The following is a 17,925-nucleotide window of genomic DNA, read 5'->3' on the forward strand; positions in this document are numbered from 1 at the left end:
ATGAATTTGAGAGTGGTTACATTTATCCCATCCGGTAGCTTTATACAAAAAACAGAGGCTGGGAGACCGCTTAGTTCTTGCTTCAATTAAGCATTCTAACTTTCACCTTGTAATTTCAAACTCAATCAACTGTGAAACCCGAAAACTAAAAGCATCACCACAAGAGGGAGATTTTCCACACTGAGGCAATCCCCTTTTACTTTAGCATTTTTTTTTCAACAGGCCACCTAATTCAGTATACACTATGATTGATTGACTCATATCAAGTACTTATTAACAAATGCTTCGTTTTTAATTAAACTGTTTCATTTAATTTCTAGAGAGTCCTCTCAAAAGAGAGCAAGTTGTTATGGTATGGGCACATGGGCTGGTTCATTTCTGATTAATTTTTGCAAACAAACATCTAACATTGTTTCATATACCTTCTTACGCCCTTCTTTTTTAATTAATGGTTACTTTGAATCTTGCTCTGGGTTGTGTGTATGTGGTTGCATGATAGTATTAGCATCCGCGCAGGCGCAGTGGTTAGCTACTTATGCTAACAGACAGACAGATAATTCGATTTATGGGAAAGCGCGCATACGGAGGTACATAAGGTGCTTCTCACTAATACGTTAAATTCTTTGACCTAAAATGAGTCATCAAATTGAAGGATAAACCGGGAATAATCAGGTACTTTACTGTCTTTCCTAAACTCTACATTTATGTCTGGCATTGATAGTAAACGCTTATCCTGGGTTTCCCGTGGCGCTGTTGTCAGACAGGCCGCAAATTGGGTTTTGTTGCTGGGGAGGAGACCGTTCGTTCATCTCGCTGCTGCTGCTACGATGTGGTGCTTGGGCTTTGCTTGGGCAATTGCATAACAAAGTCATTATGTTACATTTTATACTGACCGATCTAAAGGGTTGATTTACGTTACATAGTGTTTTTTTTTTCATGTATTTTCAAAAAATACTGTTTGATTAAGTTATTGAATGTCAGTTCGATTCATCCAGTTATTGTAACCTAGCATAAAGCTGGACTTGACTAGCTATCTGACTAGCTACCTAACTGGATTAAAGCAGACTTAAGTTAGCTGTGTTGGCCAAGGTGCTTTCTAACTTGGCCAGTAAGGCTATTTTGTAAATGTTGTACAACCCAGATTCAACGAAACAATCCAGTTTATTGTCAGTTAGCTAGCTAAAGTTAGCCACCTGTCCAATGAATGGGCGCCCAATGCTAAGTTAGCTAACATGCAAGCATGAACCGGACTAGCTAGCTGGCTAAATTCTTCCATTTTACTTGTGGGTTAGTTAGCTGGTTAGTTAACAATTCCTCAGTGGCTCGCTAGTAACTATCGTAATACTCGAATGAAATGACTATAGTCATTTAGTATAGTCACTTTAGTAACTGACTCTGTACCGGTACCCCGCTGTATATAGTCTCGCTATTGTTATTTTACTGCAGCTCTTTAATTATTTGTTACTTTTATTTATATTTTTTTGTTGTGTTTTTCTTAACTGCATTGACAGATTAAGGGCTTGTAAGTAAGCATTTCACTGTCAGGTCTACTACACCTGTTGTATTCGGGCATGTGACAAATACAATTTGATTAGTATGTTTCATACTGTGAATTTGTGACATGTTTTTGAAAGGATGGATGTGGATCTGTGTGGTGGTGCGGATGGCACCCGAAGAAACATGGATTCAGCTGGTGAAGGGACAATAGAGATTGTTCCTTTGGAAATGTACGACTCGGCCAGAGCAAAAATAGATGCCAACCTGCGATGGCTGTTCGCCAAGGCATACAGCATTGGTAAGTTCTCTCTCACACACACACACACAGAGAGAGGGACAATAAATTGGGTATTTAAGGTCCAAAATAATCACCTGTCACATAGTTACACAACTCCAATGCCTTGGTGAAAATTTTAACCCTTTGCTGTTCTCACACAGATACTTCAGGATTTTACCCTCTGCTGTGATCCAAAGCATTATGGAGATATATGTAGGTTTTTAATGACAAAGAAACACAACACTTCTCAAGGAAGACCCAGTTGCCCCATCTAGTGGCAGGGTTGGGCCCAAATGTTGTTAGACGGGAAATGTGTCTTTGTGTTCATCCACACCTCAGACTAACAGTCTGCAGTTGGGCTTGGCCTAATGAGCCCTTCTTGGAACAGGCCTTGATGGCAGAACCAAGCCGAATGGAATGTATTGTCTAGATTTTCTCAGTTATTATGCATCAAAATGCATTGTGTGCAGAGCTGACTGTGTCCCTGTGTGACTTGGCAAATGATCTGATTGTTTTTGTGCAGTGGCCTTTCGCAGTACAGTGAGACTGGACTCACAGGAAAACTGCTGAATAAATCCACTGACTGTCAGACTCATCATGTCATGGCAAATGCAGAGCAAGATATCAGTCCTTGTCACTCTTATCAAGAGTGACAATGTTGCTGACTTGCAGTTTTATTTTTTTATTTCACCTTTATTTATCTGTAATGATGTCAACATCATTAGACAACAATTACCTGGACTTTTGTAAAAAGTTACTATATTTTCTAAAATGTTCTCGGTTCTTCAGAGCAAAACAGTCAAGGTATTTTGATGTTTCTTGATTTTTGTATTGCAAGATTCCCATGTCTGTCACACTGTAACGCATCACTTATCCCCACCTGCATAATTAACTGTAGGATATGTGGAATGAATTACACCTCACAGTGCCACATTGCCAGCTGGCTCCTCCACAGCATCTTAGCATGTCTTCTGCATGGAACCAATGCCACCGGCCTTCCATAGCAAAGCTAGGCCAGGTAGCGGCCCTTAGAACAGCAATTAGGCCTAGCTTTGCTATTGAAGGCCTGTGGCTTTGGTTCCATGCAGAAGACATGCTAAGATGTGGAGAAGCCAGCTGACTACTTGTGGCACTGTGAGGTGTAAGTCATTCCACATATCCTACAGCTAGGGTTGCCTGTCACTAGTGGAGAGAACCTGTCATGTGAGCGATGCGTGACCTAATTTCACTTGGAGCACTTGCTGTGGCTATGCATTTTATATTTCTAAACAGTCATGTCAATGGAGTATCGTCTGTGTGTGTTGTCACTGGAAGAACATAATGGTGCCGCGTGCGGTGGTTCATTTCTTCACTCTCAAATGAGGAGAGGAAAATTTATCACACATCAGTTATACTTAAACTAAATCTTGAACCACTTATTAATAAGGGAGCAGGTCAATACAACGCACACATATAAAGTGAATCGAATGAGTGCTCTACGATAATGATGGCTGATTGACAAATCACGCTCAGATGATTCATTGAGAGCCCCGAGACAAAAGTACAAAGGTATTTTATAGCCAAGATACACCCCTTTCAACCTACATGACGAAAAACCGATGTATAGAATGGGTCACAAGGTTAAGATTTGTATGAAGGATACCTATAATTCACAGCAGACGGTATCATTGTGTAGAGACCAGTGTCTGCCCCCCCCCCCCAACTCCATACTGGAGCCATGTCGCCCTGGTACGGTATAGAACAGCAACATCAACTCATGCTCTGGAATGCTCTTTAGGTTTTCTCACCCAAAAGACATGGTAAATCTCCTGTCAGTGTTATCTCCCAGAGGCCCATCCTCAGTAGAACACACACAATAGTTATAAGAATCCTCTATTCTGTTGCATAAAACAACCATTTGATGCAATAATACTATTATAACATCATCTTGCCATTTTCCACCATATGCGCTATCCATTGTTTTCCTAACATGGCTCTTTGGATTGCCTTTCCTATTGTTATTTCTGGATTCAAGAAGGGCATTTTTAGTTTTGTACTGGCCTATCACCTCCCTGTAAGATATTAATTGTACTGAAAGTGTTACACTGTTACTTCTGTCCCTCTACTCTTCCCAACCTGGGCTTGAACCATGGAACCTCTGCACACATCAACAGTCACCCTCGGAGGATCGTTACCTTTTGCCCCTCAAAAGCCTCGGCCCTTGCAGAGCAAGGGAAACAAATGCTTCAAGGTCTCCGAGCGAGTTACGTCACCACTAATTAGCTAGGCATTTCACACTGGTTACACAAGTACCTGCACCTTTTCAGTCTGTCTACATCAGGGTTTCCCCAAACTCTGTCCTTGTGATCCCAATGGGTGCATGTTTTATTTTTTTCCCTAGCAATACACAGCTGATTTCAAATAATAAACTCATTTGATCATTTGAATCAGCTGTGTGCACCCCTTGGGGTCCCGAGGACCGAGTATGGGAAACGCTGATCTACAGTGTTTTCTGCTGTCATTACAGTGACTTCATAATGTCACTCAGACACATGCCTGCACACAGCAAACAAGTGATCCCAGATTTGAATGGTATTCATATGGATGGAATGCCATGCTCCTGTTTTCATTCTGTTCTCCTTGTTTTTTCTTCATGCCTAGTCCCTGTGTTCCGCTAACAGAGAGCTGTGGTCCCAGAGAGCTCAGGAACAGTAATAGGCTTTTGTCCTGATGACGAACGAACACTGCCTCTCTTCTCTCTCCCTCCGGAGGAATCTCCCCACTGTCTGTCATCTGTGCCTCTAAGGGTTGTGGCGAACAGCCATGCAGGCAGACAGAGTACACAACATCTAATCTGTATTAACTAAAGACATCGGAACAGAACTCATTGCCCAAAGATTAACTGGGGGTGAAACACAGTTTGATAATAGAGGGAGTGGATTGTACAGTAGCCTTGGATTTTGGGGACTGCCTGTGCACAGGTGCAGCAGTAATTGGCATCCCCCATTTGGGGATTGTGTTTTTTATTTTTTTTACCTATGGCAGTAGTGGAGTGTATTGCTAATGCTGCTTCACAGATGCTGATCTGGCTCTATAACATGGCAGGAACTAGGGATGGGCGGGCAGGCTGAGACAATACATCCTCGCCCCTCAGATTGTGGGGCAGGTGTGTGTATGCGAGTGGGAACCTGCATGCAGGTGGCTGCGTCACGTGTGAGCATGCCTGTGTATCTGTTTCTGAGTGTGTATTTGTGTCTTTGTGAGTGCATGCTTACGCCGTGTGTTAGAATTTGCCCACCAGTGTATACACAGATCTGGCTGGCCCCGCTCCTCACATCACAGTGCCTACAAGCCAGTCAGAATGGTACTCGCTGGGGCAAGCTGGTGCTCTCCTGTCTAGTCTGATGGTAATTGGGGGTTGCATTATAGCCGGTCCTGGCAATGGAGAGAAAGAGTGTGTTTACCATGCTGGGCTCACTCCCTGTCCCAGTAGTTAGATACTTCAGCCCACTGTGGCAGGAGGGGGGCATCTGCTGCCACACAGTATCACTGTCTCCAGGGGGAATTCATATGTGAAGACCCACCCTGGTCCCCAGCCACCCTGGTCCCCAGCCACCCTGGTCCCCAGCCACCCTGGTCCCCAGCCACCCTGGTCCCCAGCCACCCTGGTTTCCAGACATGCCTTTTGTTTTCACACAACCAAATCACATGTTTTAATGCATTGTACACAGTACCACACACACCCCTGTCTCTCTCTCAGAATGACTGACTCTTATACTGTTAATGTACATCAAGCTTATTGCATATGTGGATGCTTTTTAAATGTTTTATCTCTAATCAGTCTAGTCTGTTGTAATGCACAGACAGAGGTTCCTTCACACGTATGACTCATTGTTATCCGATCCTAGGCTTATTATCCCTCCCTAGGTCTACGGCTAATAACATTGAGCCACATTCAGACTGTGCCAAGGATGACCGTAGAATCCAAATCTGCCTGGTGTAACTGCTGTGTTGATGGAGAGATCTTCCTCTGTCAGATGTGGTGTTATGAGGATGTCTGTTCTGTTTAGGACTGACCCCATTTAGTCGACTGTTTGGTCAATAGGCTGTTAGTCGACTGAGACTTCTTTAGTCGAGCAGTAGAAGGGGGTGGGGGAAAAACAACAAAAAATATATTGTGTACAAGACACTGGTCTGATTCACACTGGATGGACTGATCCATTGTGTAGGCTGTGGGGTTGGCATAATCCATCAGTCTAAGACGTGCTAAATTGGATATGGTTATATTACATAAGAACAATGGTGCAACACTAATAAAAAATGTATAATAAATGCGCTTCCTCCCGTGTTGGATAGCGGTCGCTGTCCACGGTTCTGAAACTCATCAGTGCTCTGTTCAATTGGCACCTTTTCCTAGACCATGTTGATATGTGCATAATAGCAAAGTTAACCAGCATATTGTGTTGAGAAAAATGCTGTGGGGGCAGCAGCAGAATGAGGAAACAGCCCTTGTCTTATTGTCTAAGAAAAGTCAGGAGAGGGAGAGAACCCCAACTTAATTAGGTCTATAATCAATAGTCTAACTGTTAAATGTTACTGGCTTTATACATCATCTACAGTTCGTTTAAATAGCCTACTGATTCCGTGAGCGACCAGCCATGGATGGGCTTGTAAGCTTTTGGATATCTTTTTTTGGTCCGAATGTAGTGTTTTGGTGTTTTTACAAACGGTCAGCTAACCACATAGATGGGCATTTATAAAACTGAAATTTCAGGCAACACTGTACACCTCATTAATCCCGTCTCTTTTTTTGGGGTGCAGTTCTGGACTGGCCTTGATTTCCACAGACACTGGTTTTTGCTCTCGTCCAGACCAACTGAACCAATCATTGTTTTATGTTAAAATGTTTTGGTCTATAAATGACTTATTTTAGGAAGTGCGTTTAGGGTGTGCTGCAGATCTCTAAAATATCATAATGATTATGATCACACTTCCTCAATTCAAATATAATGGGGACACTATAGGAAATATGGTTTGGTATGGTTTCGAAACTTGAGAACCAAGCTAGATTTATCAGTGTGGCCCCATTACCTGGACATGTTGAAATTTTGTATCTTCATGCCTAGAATTAAAAACCTCCAGGCTTCTGTCATAACTGTCAATTTATTACATTTTTTTTTTTTTTAATGGTGTTGGGCAGTTTGGGAAAAAATGAATCCCGTCTGAATCGTCTTCTGTTATAAGTGACATTCTGGAGTAATAATTACATAACCAACGTTCTCTAGTACTAGTCCCAAGCGACTAGGTCTTTGGTCGCATTGCAAGCATGTGACATCTATGTTATCACGTAAAGAGAGCAAGGGTCTAACGAATAGGGAATGTTTTTCCAAAACAAACAAATGAGGGATTTTGGTAGCAGAACTTTTCAGTCAGAAATGACTGTTGCAGCTTCAGTAACACGGACAGCGCGATAAACACTTTAATGGTCTGTGGTGGTCGCTGCAGCAGGGAGGAGTGCGGGACAACGGGTGTTCGTCACATTATGGCTGAGCCTGGCCCGGCACATTCAAATCAATTGCTAAACTCCTTCAAATCATTTGTGTCTTTGAATATTTATTCAAACTTTGTGCTTAAAGCATCAGACAAGCTCAGTGCATATAGTCGATTTGATTAAAACACATACGATGTGTCCTATGTGGAAAAATACACGTTTTATTTGTTTCTTTTTTTGCCTGGGACAGCCCTATTTCTGTTTGCGCAGCTTCCCAGCCACAGCTTAAATAACAATGTCTGAATAATGGAGGTGAGCTGGGCTATTTTTGTCCCGAAGATCATCACACCTTTCTGAGAGTGTGCACCTGTGCCTGGGCTGGGCTTGTCACATGCAATAGGCTGCGAGGGGATCCTTCATTCTATTCCTCTGCTTTAATGTTTACGGATTGTGTGTTTCCTGTTAGGAGTATGACCGCAACAGACATAAATGATCATGATCGGATTCCCATCACCATTTATCCTAATATGGTGACTTCTGGTTTGATATGAGTCAGTGAAAAATGCAAAACAGACCCTTCATAGGTCATTGTTTGTTTTCCTCCTTTGTGGTGGAAACTGGAAAGACATTGTTTCAGACTAGTAACCTGAGGACCTAGCTCTTCTCTCACCAGTGTTACTGTCAGTTCCAAGCCATGACTAGCCTGTATTTACAGAGTAAACTGAAACCTCGCAGAACACATATTTTTACTCTGCGAGCACATGCTGTTGCCACGTTCCCTTTCATTGTTGAAAGATTAGGCTAGATTTTCCCTTTTTAGAGTAAAGCACGTATTTCACATTTGGCTATCCACAAAATTACATACTCTTATTGTAACCCTGTGTATGCATATTAGTCATCACAGCAGCGTTTCCCCTAGATTCTTCCTGAAGTAGGCACAGGGCTGCAAGCACCAAAATATTCCATTGAAACCAATAGCAACCAAATATTTTCATGCGGGTAGCAACACAGCTAGATGTAGGGAGTGGAACCCATCCTGTCTATCTATATATGTTAGGACCAACACCATGCATCATATCCATCACTAACCCCCCTTCCAGACCACATCCCAGAGGACCTGAGGGATCCGTTCTACACAGACCAGTATGACCAGGAGCACATCAAGCCTCCCGTCCTCCAGCTGCTGCTGTCCTGTGAGCTGTACTGCCGGGTGTGTGCCCTCATCCTAAAGACGGACCAGGCCGCCTTGCTGCAGTCACACATGTCAGTCATCCAGGCCCTCAGCCGTAAAGGGATCTACGTCATGGAGAGTGATGACGCCCCTGTCAGAGATGCTGACCTCTCCTGTGTGCCCATCAAAATGGTGAGTGGGAAAGACTGTGTGTGTGACTGTGTAGGGGGTGATGAAAAGCTATGCAGGGTGAAGGCAATTCAGCTGCATCTCAGTTGGCTCAAGTGGCTCTCCTTGTCTCCTTAATCTACAGTGAAAACACTGGAGAGACCAAAGCAATAGGGCTGATGCCTACGAGCCAGGCGGCTAGGTCTCTCGCATGAGGACGGAAAGATGCACCCAATGTCCTCTTCATGGACTAGGAAGTAGGGAGGGACACTATTTGTGGTGGTGGAACTAGTTTGATAAGCACGTGGTGTTTTATGGGAGTCATTGCCAGAGGCTGCTCATGATTTGTGGACGAGATCTGTCTTGAAAATGACTTAAATCAAGTCTGAAAAGCTGTTGCCCTTTAGCTGGCCATGGATGAGAGAGAGTCAAGAAGCTCAGCCTTCTGGTTGGCTATTCTGTGTGTAGTCCTACATAGAGAGCGAGAGCTGTTTCTGCCTGCAGCAGCAGCAGCTCTGTTCCTGCTCTCCTCTTATTACTTTTAACTAGTGAAAGTAGCCGTTGTTCTGTTCTCTCTCTATCACATTGACATCTATCACACTACACTGAACACTAGAATACCTACCTGTCGTCTATTGGACTTTGTCAAACAGCCTTTAAACCCTAGGTAACTAAAACGTTCTAGTATTTGTTGAAACCATGGCGACTCATCATAGTGTTCTAACTCAATTTTCGTTTGGGTGGTTTTTTCCGACCTATTACATTTGGTTCCAGACCGCTTAGCTATTTCCTTATCGTTGGCTACCTTGGAGATTCAAATTCGACTCTGATTCATATCCATATAAAGGCATAGAACTGGGCCAGAGAGCATGTCGTCTGTAGGCTTTACAACACGGCTTTTGGCACAGTCTGGTTTCTGTGGATCATGTGAAAACTGATTCAGTTACTTCTTTGAAAATCATTTTCTACCAGCTGGATAGGGAAGGGTACACACAGAGAGAGAGAACAGTCTAAAGTTAGGCCTAAAATGTGCTGAATGACCCAGTGGGGTTCCTCCACTACTTTTTTTCCACTCTCCTGAAGTGTACCCTTGTCCCTAACAGTGACATTTTCCATGTTGTCTGGTCAATATGCAAAGTAGGGTGCAGCAGTTGCATAATGATTGATTCACCATCTCTCATGTAACCTAGTTCTCATCCAACCAACCAGCCTAATTTTTAGGACTATTGACTTTAGGACTATTGCCCTGCGTCGTCCGGGTTAGGGCAGGGTTTGGCCGGGGTAAGCTGTCATTGTAAATAACAATTTGTTCTTAACTGACTTGCCTAGTTAAATAAAATAGTACAGCAACAACTCCACTCAGCATATGGAATGAACACCACTCCCTCCCTACATGTCACATTCGGTTGTATATATATTACACAAGCATTTCCTTTCATAAGAGATCCAATAACCTCTCACAATTTCACTTAAAGCACTTACAGTAGCATCACTGCATGGTACTTGTTGGCTTGAATACATTATACACTGCCAATGCCATGGAGACTCGCGTTGTCGCCAAGGTGGCTTGCTTCTGTCGAGCGACCAGCCAAGAGCGAGCCAGTGATAAGCCGACATCTAGCCCAGTGACAGACAGATGGGCTGGTTTATAATCCGGGCAAGGCTCTATGGAAGAAGTCAGACAAACACATGCTTAGTCTAAATTCCTGAGTAGAGTGAAAATCAAATCAAATCAAATTTTATTTGTCACATACACATGGTTAGCAGATGTTAATGCGATTGTAGCGAAATGCTTGTGCTTCTAGTTCCGACAATGCAGTAATAACTAACAAGTAATCTAACTAACAATTCCTAAACTACTGTCTTATACACAGTGTAAGGGGATAAAGAATATGTACATAAGGATATATGAATGAGTGATGGTACAGAGCAGCATAGGCAAGATACAGTAGATGGTATCGAGATGAGTATGTAAACAAAGTGGCATAGTTAAAGTGGCTAGTGATACATGTATTACATAAGGATGCAGTCGATGATATAGAGTACAGAAGTGAAGTGGTTGTCTTTGACAGACTAGACTAGGCCTGTGTGAGGGTTGAGGAACCCCCCCTGGGTTGCAAGGAGTCTGCAAGGAGGTGTTTCCATGGCAGTGCCTGTCCCCCCCCCCATGTGCAGCCTCTGGGCTCACTCCCGTTGTGTGTGTGTGTGTGTGTAAGAGTTACCTTCTCTGCCTCCTGTTTGACTCGTACTTCCTAGAGGGCACAGATGGAGAGGGATCAGCTGGGAGTAATAAAACAGCAGTGTACCATCTCCTGAGTCGACTCACACAGGTTGGAAGAAATACATTTCTAGACTAGGGGGACACTAGAGGGATGGACAGGGGGAGACTAGGGGGACAGAGACTATAGAGACCGGATTAGTAATTTGTCGGTTTGGTTTCAATTGGATTATAAAACAATTGGTTTGTTCTCTATTTTGGTTTCTTCATCTTTTTTTGTTGACATTAAATAATGACATTAAAATTATTTTAGAGCTTTTTAATGGAAATACAATGGCAAAAATAGTGAAAATTCAAATTGCCAAAACACAGCAAAATATTCCATTGTATCATTGTATTGTAGGCAGTAGCAACCAAACTGCCAGACACTGTTCTCTCTTCTTCCCATTCTGTATGGGCTTTGCTGCCATGCTTTGGTCTCTTTTTTTTTTTTAATGTAGTGATATATCCCCCGTCCCCGCAGGGGGCTTTTTACCTCTTGGTAGGCCGTCATTGTAAATACGAATTTGTTCTTAATTTACTTAGTTAAAGATGCACTATGCAGAAATCGCTCCGCCATTTCCTGGTTGCAAAAATTCTAATTGTCTTGCAGATTTGTTTATGAAAAAACTAGCAGTCATTGTGTGGAGAATCATTGTACCATCTAAACCGCTGTGAAATATATTTTCCATAACCAACCAATATTGTATATTTAGCTGTTTGAAGCTGGTGTACAAATCTGAAAGTAAGACGCAAAGATTATATAATAGAACGGGTAGCATAGAAATAGCACACAGAATAGATCTTGCTATTCTTAGACTTGTGTTCAAAGGGGATGAAATATCTATAACTCACATTTCTTTGAATTTGGTCAGGTTGCTTATAAAGTTACATATTGTAGCTTTTAAATAAAAAATAATCATCCTATTTCGCTAGGCTGACCTGCCTTTGCATGCTGCAGAGCTGTCAGACAATCATTTTTATTAGTTCTTCGAAGGAGATGAGGCATACTTTCACGAACTCTGTCTATCCCGATCTCGTTGGTTTTGTGTACAGTCGTGGCCAAAAGTTTTGAGAACGACACATTAATTTCACAGTTTGCTACTTCAGTGTCTAGATATTTAGGTCAGATACTGAAGTATAATTACAAGCATTTCATAAGTGTCAAAGGCTTTTATTGACAATTACCTGAAGTTGATGCAAAGAATCAATATTTGCAGTGTTGACCCTTCTTTTTCATGACCTCTGCAATCCGCCCTGGCATGCTGTCAATTAACTTCTGGGCCACATCCCGACTGAAGGCATGCTATTCTTGCATAATCAATGCTTGGAGTTTGTCAGAATTTGTGGGGTTTTGTTTGTCCACCCGCCTCTTGAGGATTGACCACAAGTTCTCCATGGGATTAAGGTCTGGGGAGTTTCTTGGCCATGCACCCAAAATATCGATATTTTGTTCCCCGAGCCACTTAGTTATCACTTTTGCCTTATGGCAAGGTGTTCCATCATGCTGGAAAAGGCATTGTTCGTCACCAAACTGTTCCTGGATGGTTGGAAGAAGTTGCTCTCGCAGGACCTGTTGGTACTGTTCTTTATTCAGGGTTGTGTTCTTAGGCAAAATTGTGAGTGAGCCCACTCCCTTGGCTGAGAAGCAACCCCACACATGAATGGTCTCAGGATGCTTTACTGTTGGCATGACGCAGGACTGATGGTAGCGCTCACCTTGTCTTCTCCAGACAAGCTTTTTTCCGGATGCCCCAAACAATCGGAAAGGGGATTCATCAGAGAAAATTACTTTACTCCAGTCCTCAGCAGTCCAATCCCTGTTCCCTTTGCAGAATTATCAGTCTGTCCCTGATGTTTTTCCTGGAGAGAAGTGGCTTCTTTGCTGTCCTTCTTGACACCAGGCCATCCTCCAAGTCTTCCCCTCACTGTGCGTGCAGATGCACTCACACTTGCCTGCTGCCATTCCTGAGCAAGCTCTGTACTGGTGGTGCCCCGATCCCTCAGCTGAATCAACTTTAGGAGACGGTCCTGGCGCTTGCTGGACTATCTTGGGCGCCCTGAAGCCTTCTTCACAACAATTGAACCGCTCTCCTTAAAGTTCTTGATGATCCGATAAATGGTTGATTTAGGTGCAATCTTACTGGCAGCAATATCCTTGCCTGTGAAGTCCTTTTTTGTGCAAAGCAATGATGACGACACGTGTTTCCTTGCTGGTAACCATGGATGACAGAGGAAGAACAATGATTCCAAGCACCCACTCTCCTTTTGAAGCTTCCAGTCTGTTATTCAAACTCAATCAGCATGACAGAGTGATCTCCAGCCTTGTCCTCATCAACACTCACACCTGTGTTAACGAGAGAATCACTGACATGATGTCAGCTGGTCCTTTTGTGGCAGGGCTGAAATGAAGTGGAAATGTTTTGGGGGGGATTCAGTTCATTTGCAATTAATTGCAATTCATCAACTTTTGGCCGCGACTGTACATTCCTCTTTCATGCAGTCTGTTTGAATCTAACCTAAAATAGCAGGCAAAAGTGTATCCATCTCTGTCTGAGACTTGGGGGCGCTATGCATTATGGTCTTTGCAGTTAATTACCATGTTTCTGTGCTGATCTATGCTGAATATTTTCTTAATGAATACTACAACTCCCTTCAGCCCAGCGTTCCAGTCTCGTGAATGATGTGATTTCTCTCTAGTGAAACGGCGTGTTGTGCTCAGAAAAATCTGAATCAATTTGGTCAATTAGTTGTTTAACTGAAGAAAAAAAAATTAATTGCTCAGCACTTGACTTGGGACACTTGAGACGGCTTGGGGTAATATAACAGTAGTCCACCCATACACTCCTGGGTTTGTCTCTGACAGGTTTGGTGAAGGGAAGACGAAGGGTGTGTGTTTCTGGCATATTCATTGTGTTGTAACTCAAGCACATCAGTCGGGCTGTTTTCTTCATCATTTTAAGTCCCTCTTCTTTGACTTAAGAGACACAGCGTCCTGTTTTTGAAATAGTCTACATCTAGCTAGTCGCAAGGTTGGAAGGGTGCGTGTTTAAAACATTTTTTACATCTCAGGCAGTGGTTGTGTGTGTGTGTGTGTGTGTGTGTGTGTGTGTGTGTTGCTTATACCTCATTAGAGTAGGGATCTGAGGCTGAGTGTTGAGTAATGCTTGTGTAACATCGTTGGGGCCTATCACTGAGGGCTCTGAATAGCTGTTCTCCTTTCCTATTGTGAGCTAATCAGGATCTGTCCTCCATTTTCCTCAGTAGGATTAGTGCTGGAAGGTGTGTGTGTGTTCAGCAGTGTGTTTTGGGTCAGGCATGCTCTAACTGGCTAGGGTGTACTGTGTGTTAACTCCACACCTAGATTCATAGGTCACATTTCAGGGAATTATACTCCTGCCTAAGAATATGGATATACTGACGAGTTACTTGTCTTCCCGCCCTAACAGTGGGAGTCGTTGTCCACAAGGCGGTATGGCAGGCTGTCAGCCGCCCGCCTGTCCTTTCTTTGGATTGCGGAATACATCTCTTTTATTTCATTACTTTTTTAAATGTTCTATAAGGATTGTTGATGTCAACCGCCTGCATTCAGTGGAGAGATGCTATGCTGCTAGCCTCTTGCCATAAATATTCATAGCCATCTCGAGATAACTCCGACAGTGTTTTTCCTCAGTTGCCACGATGTCACATGTCCTACTTATATCAGTACACTCGTAATAACCTAAGCGTTACGAAACTTCTATTCAATCAAATAAACCTCACGTAGCAAATAAGACATACATTTTCCTGTTGATCAAATTTGGCACTCTTATTGATCTCCGTCCAAAACTTCTTGCTGAGTGGGTAAAAAGAATAAACCGCCACCTGCTTTAGGGATACAGATTTTCTGCCGGAGTTGAGCCTCTAAACCTCTTCCCCTCTGCTCCTACTGCAAGGCATTGAGCTCTAAGTTGAGGTCTACACAGAGTGATAGATATGACTGGGCCTTATAGAGTGCCAGTGATTTCATTTTTTTGTACCTGGTCATTGATAGTTTTGGGGTCACAATTTGCTTAAAGAAATCTATCTTGGCTTATTCAAACAGTAATGTGTAATTAACCAAAAATAAACCAACATTCTGAAGAGGAAACCACTGCACGGGAATGCCCTGTCGGTCTGTAGTGCGTGTAGGGTCTATTTGTCTACCACTTTGTGTAGCCGTTAGCGACGCTAATGATGGCCTTACAGTCTTTGGGTAGATGGAAAGGCAATTAAAAGGTACCTGGCTAAATCAGGATTATTTTGCCTCAATCTGGTGGCTATTTCTTTTGAAAACTCCATCACAAGTGTGCCACAGACGTAGTACATTTTTAATTAAATTGCTAAAATTATATAGCCTAATTTAGCCTACTCCTGTCTAACAGCAATAAATACAATCGTACAAAATAGGCTACTACACAAGAAAGCATGGTTTGGCCTCAGAGGATCATTAGCTTCTTTTAAATGTTAAATCACAGTGCCTACAGTAGGAAGGGACTGCAATTTGGGCAGCGTACGTGACAAATACTGCATATCCCCGGAGAGTGAGCGTATTCACTCTTTATCATTGTTGGGTCCGTGCTGCTTGGAAGTTTGTCTTTGGTCATAATTTCTTCCTCCGGGTTAGACGGATGTCATATTGTAGGTTATTTGTCTCCCCTTCTCATAGCCCTATTATATGGGTCAGACAATGTCGCAATTAACACTCTTTATCAGTGTCAGCAGAGTTGCCTTCCCTGTAATTTGCACAATTAAAAAATATTATGCTAATGTCTCCAGTCATACATAAAGAGTAGTAGAATTGCATGAAATGTGTTTATAAACGGGGCGGCAGGGTAGCCTAGTGGTTAGAGCGTTGGACTAGTAACCGGAAGGTTGCAAGTTCGAATCCCAGAGCTGACAAGGTACAAATCTGTCGTTCTGCCCCTGAACAGGCAGTTAACCCACTGTTCCTAGGCCATCATTGAAAATAAGAATTTGTTCTTAACTGACTTGCCTAGTAAAATAAAGGTAAAAAAAAAAAAAAGGCCAAGAAACATATCTGATGTAGCCTAGGTCGCCTCTACACCACTACGTGCCCTCAGGGTATCAAACAATGACGCAGCTCAAAATAAACTGCCATGTCTGCTTTGTTTCCCCGTCTCCTGACCATCTGACCTGACTGATGTACCCCCCACCATGACATTAGAGGTCACTTCAGTCGATCTGTCCAATCAATCAGCCTTAATACCTCACACAGGGGGACAGATGTGACCTACAACACAGATTATGATGCATTGAACAGTCTTTTGTTGTAGGTCACATCTGTCCCCCTGTGTGAGGTATTAAGGCTGATTGATTGGACAGATCGACTGAAGTGACCTCTAATGTCATGGTGAGGGGGGTTCCTCCCTCCCTCAGTCTTTCTATTGGATAACGATCATCTGTAGTACATCAGTGAGGTCAGATGGTCAGGAGACGAGGAAACAAAGCCAACATGGCAGTTTATTTTGAGCTGCGTCATTGTTTAATACCCTGAGGATTGTCCAGTCACCCCTTAATTATACTGTTCTGTGGGCATCATGTCCTCATGTGCCCACATATTCCCGATTTTAAAAATAAATAAATGCAAATAATAATTCTGGCTCTATCCACCCATCCGCAATGCCCATGATCGATGCCCTGATGTTCAACTGTAAATCGTGTTTGTCTTGTGACCTGTTCTTTCCCATCTCTCCTCTCACACAGTGTCCTGTGCCCATAGTCCATGCCCTGATTTTGGCATAACGTGATTGTTGTTCTGGCTCTGCCTGCCACAACACAGTAACTACATAGCCATGCTTGATCAACACCCTGGTGTTTTCATTCCTGAACTAGACCTACTGTATGCCCCCATGATGACCTACCTTTTACAGCGTTTGTTTTTCTGACCTAATCTGTGCACTCATCCTTCCTCCAGAGTGCCCACATGCCCATGATCGATGCCCTAATGATGGCCTACACTGTGGAGATGATCAGCATAGAGAAGGTGGTGGCCTGCGTCAAACGCTTCTCCACCTTTAGCGCCTCCAAGGAGCTGCCCTTTGACCTGGAGGACGCCATGGTCTTCTGGATCAACAAGGTATGGTGGGAACACAAACTCTCTTTCCTGCGGACTCCGTAACATACAGTCTGTAAACAGCCGACATCGATCATGAGCCTGAGACATTCAGAAAATAGAGCTCTAAGGAACTGAGTGAATGTTGCTTCTGTTCCAGGTGAACCTGAAGATGAGGGAGATCACAGAGAGAGAGCTGAAGGTCAAGCAGCACCCGCTGGAGTCTCCCAGTCACCAGAAGGTAAGGCTGGAGTCCCACAGATCTCATGGCACTCCCACAGAGGGAGAACAAGGAAACTGAAGCGCTAGAGCCAAAATGGCCCCCATGGAGCTATTTTGATGCATCCTTACAGGCGATTGCTCCTCTCGATGCATCAAGTCTCTGGACTTCAGTCCATGCCTCCAGGACACATTGCAAGAATAATTGCAGTTTAAAAAACAATTTATTTGTATTTATTCAGATTAGCCTCATGGAGATGACATCCTTTTCAACCGAGATGTGGTCCAAGTCTACAGAGCTCTTTATCTCCTGCCAGTTGGGGTTGAATCCTGATTTACCTTTTTCTCCTAACCCTTAACCCGGAAGCAGATCCAATCCTGTCTGTGACCTCTGACCTATTGACCTTTTTTGCTCCTATTCTTCCTGTCTGCCCCCCTCCCTGCTACTTGGATAGTCTCCCTCCAAATGGTATTGGAAACTAGTACCTGTAAGTTGGCTGCTAGTAATCCCCCCTCCCCCTTGCACGCATAGTTCTGTGTCGATGTGCACACCGCACCATCGTGGCTCATCCAAGCCCATTCTGTGCTGCTTGTAGCCAGTGAGTCAGCCAGCCAGTGGGAGGAGGCTGGTATATTTGTGTTAAGAATGTCACACTGTTTTTGTCCGGTGGTTTTGGTAATTTGCTGAACTACGTTTTGGACCTTTCATTTCAAGCCCCTGCAGACTATGTGCAATCATGATAGATCATGTTTTTGAGAGAGTGACAGTGTG

The 17,925-nt window shown here is 43.3% G+C and overlaps 1 protein-coding gene across 2 annotated transcripts in view; it reads left to right on the forward strand.

Moving 5' to 3' along the window:
• The first annotated feature begins 528 nt into the window (after window positions 1–528).
• LOC118377659 (calmodulin-regulated spectrin-associated protein 1-B-like) overlaps window positions 529–17,925 on the forward strand; it is a 31,566-nt gene continuing 14,169 nt past the window's right edge. Inside the window, exons 1-5 of one of the 2 annotated variants that reach the window (XM_035764602.2) lie at window positions 529–672; window positions 1,635–1,795; window positions 8,345–8,607; window positions 16,797–16,958; window positions 17,095–17,175. In XM_035764602.2, the coding sequence (XP_035620495.1) occupies window positions 1,636–1,795; window positions 8,345–8,607; window positions 16,797–16,958; window positions 17,095–17,175 (666 nt within the window). In that variant the 5' untranslated portion in view covers window positions 529–672; window position 1,635. Of the gene's footprint in view, window positions 673–746; window positions 868–1,634; window positions 1,796–8,344; window positions 8,608–16,796; window positions 16,959–17,094; window positions 17,176–17,925 lie in introns of those variants that run through there. The other variant, XM_035764603.2, reaches the window with a different exon arrangement.

This window comes from Oncorhynchus keta, chromosome 25, assembly GCF_023373465.1.
Source record: "Oncorhynchus keta strain PuntledgeMale-10-30-2019 chromosome 25, Oket_V2, whole genome shotgun sequence".
NCBI lineage: Eukaryota > Metazoa > Chordata > Actinopteri > Salmoniformes > Salmonidae > Oncorhynchus > Oncorhynchus keta.